Below are 5,000 nucleotides of genomic sequence, written 5' to 3' on the forward strand. Positions count from 1 at the left end.
CTGGTTAAACTTCCTGCTTGGGTAAAACACTTGCCACAATGTTTGCATTCGTAAGGCTTCTCTCCAGTATGGACTCTTTCATGTTCCCTTAAAGTTCCTGTTTCGCTAAAACATTTGTCACATTGTTTGCATTCGTAAGGCTTCTCTCCAGTATGGACTCTTTCATGTCTTCTTAAACTTCCTGCTACGCTAAAACACTTGCCACATTGTTTGCATGCATAAGGCTTCTGTCCAGTATGGACTCTTTCATGTCTCCTTAAACTTCCTGCTACGCTAAAATACTTGCCACATTGTTTGCATTCGTAAGGCGTCTCTCCAGTATGGACTCTCTCATGCATCTTTAAAGTTCCTGCTTGGGTAAAACACTTGCCACAATGTTTGCATTCGTAAGGCTTCTCTCCAGTATGGACTCTTTCATGTTTCTTTAAACTTCCTGCTTGGGTAAAACACTTGCCACAATGTTTGCATTCATAAGGCTTCTCTCCAGTATGGACTCTTTCTTGTTTTCTTAATTGTTGTCTTTGGCTAAAACATTTGCCACATTGCTTGCATTCGTAAGGCTTCTCTCCAGTATGGACACTTTCATGTCCCCTCAAATGTCCTCTTTGGCTAAAATACTTGCCACAGTGATTGCATACGTAAGCCTTGGTTTGTTTTCCGCGTTTGGCAGGAAAGCTGATTTGTTTGCACTGAGAACCCTTGTTGGCTTGACGAATATTATCGTGCATAACTGTTAATGACATCATTCTTGAGATCTCATCAGACACTAAACTAAAAGAAAGTGGAAAAAAATGTCGATACTATTTTTGGAAAGTTAAAACTCTTTTTCGACACTCTGAATGAAATAAATAATTATGTAAATTATTATTTTATAATTATTATTGTTCCTGAAAAGCCCCTTTGTATGTATGTATGTATGTATGTATGTATGTATGATTATGTATGTATGTATGATTATGTATGTATGTATGTATGTATGTATGAGAAGCAAACTAGGAGATTGTTCTGTGAAAGTTTTAGAATACCTTGACAAGTTGGACATAAAAGATAGTTTACAGTCCTCACAAAGTGACATGACATATTTTAATGCTTTTAATCATGGCACCAGCCTGAGCGCTGGATGAGTTGCTTAACTTGACCAAACCAAATGACTACCAACTATTCAAAAAGAAGATCCCATAATTTGGAGAAGGAAACCCTTATCAGGTAATGACAGCCACGCCACCTGACCTCAAATTATGACTCGTATGGGAGTGGCGATCGATGAGAAGCTGCAGTCTGTCCTGTCAAAGAGATCAACACGCTGCAAAAGCTTGGCGTAAAGCAGCTCCAGAAAGTAATTTATCTCGAGAATAAGAGGAACAATATCCGCACAGAGGATTTTTCAGCGAAAACTACGACTAACCGCAAAGAACCTCTTTCTGATAAAGGCTACTAAAGAGGCAGAAAACATTGCTTATCTTTCCTCTGACAATCTTGTTATTAGAAACAAACCTCGAAGTGTTCATTCTCCTATCTTCTATTTAAAAAAAGTAGGACTGGGTTATCAAAGATTAGAAGACAAAATCTAAATATTGCAATTAGTGTTTGTCTTAAGTTTTTATAAAACATTTAGTTATAAAAACGAGCGATCAAAAATAAGAAGAATGACGTTTCAACCGTTCCAGGGTCATTTTCAAGTTCAAGTTCAAGTTCATGGATGAAAAAATTCCGCATATATACAATTTCTGAAACAATGGACTGAAAGGTAAAAAGCCAAGTATTTACATACGAACAATAAAAATAACAGAATGCGAAAATGAAGTGCAAATAAGAGGTTGGAATCACTTTGTTTCTTTAATTTTGGCTTAAGATCCCGAATAAAAAATATTTCAAAAATCAAGCAATCGAACTTGTTCGAGCAGTTGCTCAGGATCCTAAAGTTCTTTGCGATTCATGTGACTCGTTTCCACGTTGTTCCCTTACATGGTTGCCGATTACCAATCGTTTGTGTTCCTCCACACGTTGATCTATAGCTAGGTGTCGGCTTGTAAAGCCGACATAATTTGCATCACACATGAAGAATGCTAAATCACATTCTGCACCTTTCTTCAACTCTTTCAATCTACCAGTAATTAATCTTGATGATATCATGAAATTACAGATAGTCTCTTTCGTTTACCAGTGGTCACACAGACTGTGTTGATGAATATTTTAATTTCACCTCTTCTGTTTATTCTTATCCCACAGGGCAGTCATCTAATGTCAATCTTTATATAACTTTGGTCAATACTATCCAATATTGTCTTAAGCTTGCGCGTTTGGAATTCTTTGCCCAGCTCTGTTACCATGTACTACATAAAAATCCCTTTCTCTACTTCATAGGTGATAACACAGTCACTATACAGCAGGGCTTTCAATAAAAAAATTTGAGTAGGTGTCCACCCATATGAGAGTACGCAGCTGTGGAAATAAGCCGGGAGTGGCATACAACTCCAGAAAATTTTGCTTGGAAATACAATTTCTAGCTCTCTGGGCATCAAAATTAGCAAAGGTAATGACAAAATATTTATGAGCAAAAGGAACATTATTTTTAATATTTACAAGACTTTCACTTCATTCAAAGGCAATGAAAGAGTTATTAAAATAAAGTGGAATGAAAAGGCATTGACTTCTGCGATTAATATTCTTCAGTAAGAAAAAATACCACTGACAGTATTTATGAGAAAACAACATAGAAAGTAAAAATTTAACCAAAATACAACGTTCCTGTTCTGGAACGTGATTGACAAATTGTGACCCATCTTTGTTAAAAGCCGACATGAAAGCGAGGCTAACTTTTATTATGATACCACTGAAAATGGCAGAAAGCACTTTGATCATGAACACACGCAAGATGAAGAACATACATGTGCGCTTTATACACAAATTCTCAAGAATTTTGAGCACTTTTTGCACTGCGGAGTGGTTAGGCTGTACAAATCTTAAGAAGTTTGTTTCTGAAGTAGTTGTGGCCCAAGTAGCCAGCAACCTGATGATCCACAGCCGCCGGAGCTCCGGCGGTTAAGCCGGCTCTTATTGAAAACCCTGGCAATACATTACAAGAATTCTACTTGCTTAACTGTTATTCTTTTTAATTATCCAGCTTAGGCATGAAGAACTCCTGATCTTAAGTGAAAATTACAGTTTGTTGGGATCATCCACTAGATTAGCCAGTACACTGCTATCTGAATGGTCTTGATCTAACTGATTCACAAAATTAATATACACCTGTAATATAAACTATTTCCTGTAATTATGATCTTGCCTGTTTGTCTGAATTTTTAGGCTATCAGTGAATGATAAAGGTAAATTCAGAATGTACTGTACCTGTACATGTGCTGTATTTATATCTATGAGTTGAGTGAAATAAATTATTTTCTGTTTTCTAATTCACCATGAAATGTAACTTATATGTACGTAACATATTTTTATTTTACATGACCTACGTGTAGACTCCTTCATCACTTACGCTCTGTTTATATGGTCTACGTGACCTGAGACAACCATCCCCCAGAGTTTCCACTTGACTATTTCAAAAGTTCTATCAGCCACTTACATAAGGTGGGTGAGACAACGCGGGGAGATGCGTTGTTTCGCCGCGGCAGGTAGAATAAACCCTGGAAAGGTTTTTTCCAGTAAACATTTGCTTGACTTCCCAGTACGAGACTGAAAACCTTCAATGCAGATGCACAATATTTTCCCTCAGTGGAGACCGATGAGAAACCAAAATGGAAGAAGCAACAATTTTGGGCCTGTTTTATGTTGCTAGCAGGAAAACATGACAAATGTGAAAAGGTCATTGTTTTTTCAAGACACTCCCACACTGTCAGACTGCTTTTGTCACCCTCAATTTATAAGGGTTGTCGCACTTAATCAAAGGCAAGAACGTGCACCAAGTTACATTACTACCAACACTTTGAGCCCTGGATTATGTAGTTTAACCAGAAACTAATATATCATTGAAGATGAATTAAAGAACTATTCTTACCGTCTGTCACCGTCTCTCTGTTATAAAGATCGTCAGATCGACGTCAGACTCAGAGCGACCGTCAGAGCAACAAATTTGACATCATCGACCAGCGACTGTGATGTAGTGGTTAAGTTCTTGATGTAATTGACATGTATTGTACCCACAAGTGCAGTGGACTCGATCTGAGGCTTTTGAGGCTCGCAGTTGCGTAATTTTTACGGCAAAGAAGGAAATGCAATTAAAGCAAGGAATAAACGAGTAGATGACTAATGAACACTTTGTAGGAAGTAAAATAAATCGAGTTTTTAGGATTGATTTATGTCGAGTCTACCCAGAGAAGGAATGAATAGTATCCCATGATGCATAACGATTCCTTTTATATTATCAACTGAAATCGTGGCTTAATCAATGTAGAGGTGAGCAGTGCTGGAGACTACCATGTTGTGTTTACAAACAGACCTTGGTGTCAAGGCTTTGGCTCTTAAGCATATATGTTATACCTTCACTGCGTGTCGGAAGAAAAATTTGGTGTCAATCAAGTTAAATGATTTTACGTGTGCTACATTGAAATGTAGGGAAGCTCATGTGACGTACATCGAGCTAATCAAAGAAAAGTGAGTTAAATCCAACCTCGTTCCCAGAGTCTCTCTTCTCTGCCTCCCTTGGTCGTTGGAAGAGAGACCATCTATCCATCCAAAACCGCAGGGTGGGTGGGTACTCAAGTACATTTGGGCGAGAGGACGATAAAATACCATCCGGGGGAAGGTGAAGTTGAACAATTGTTGGTTTCAAAATGGCGCTCGAGTTTCTGAGATGTGTTCAGAAGGCGCCACTTTCGGCTGGCTATGACGAGATAATTTTGAAAGTGAAACAATTCATTTGCCTGGAAAGTTTATATTTAAAGAAAGATTTAGTTGCTGTTCTTCCTATCGGCTACGGGAAATCCTTAGTTTTCCAAGTTCTACCTCGATTGTTCAAGGAAAGAGAGGAAACACGTGCAACCACGTCG

At 38.0% G+C, this 5,000-nt stretch overlaps 1 protein-coding gene across 1 annotated transcript in view; it reads right to left on the minus strand.

Annotated features, from left to right (window-relative positions):
• LOC138040735 (zinc finger protein 721-like) overlaps positions 1-5,000 on the minus strand; it is a 25,554-nt gene that overhangs the window by 1,025 nt on the left and 19,529 nt on the right. Inside the window, exon 10 of the mRNA XM_068886414.1 lies at positions 1-771. This exon is cut by the window's left edge and continues 1,025 nt beyond it. Within this exon, the coding sequence (XP_068742515.1) occupies positions 1-771 (771 nt within the window). The remainder of the gene's footprint in view (positions 772-5,000) is intronic.

This window comes from Montipora capricornis, chromosome 3 (genome assembly GCF_036669925.1).
Source record: "Montipora capricornis isolate CH-2021 chromosome 3, ASM3666992v2, whole genome shotgun sequence".
Classification (NCBI taxonomy): Eukaryota; Metazoa; Cnidaria; class Anthozoa; order Scleractinia; family Acroporidae; genus Montipora; species Montipora capricornis.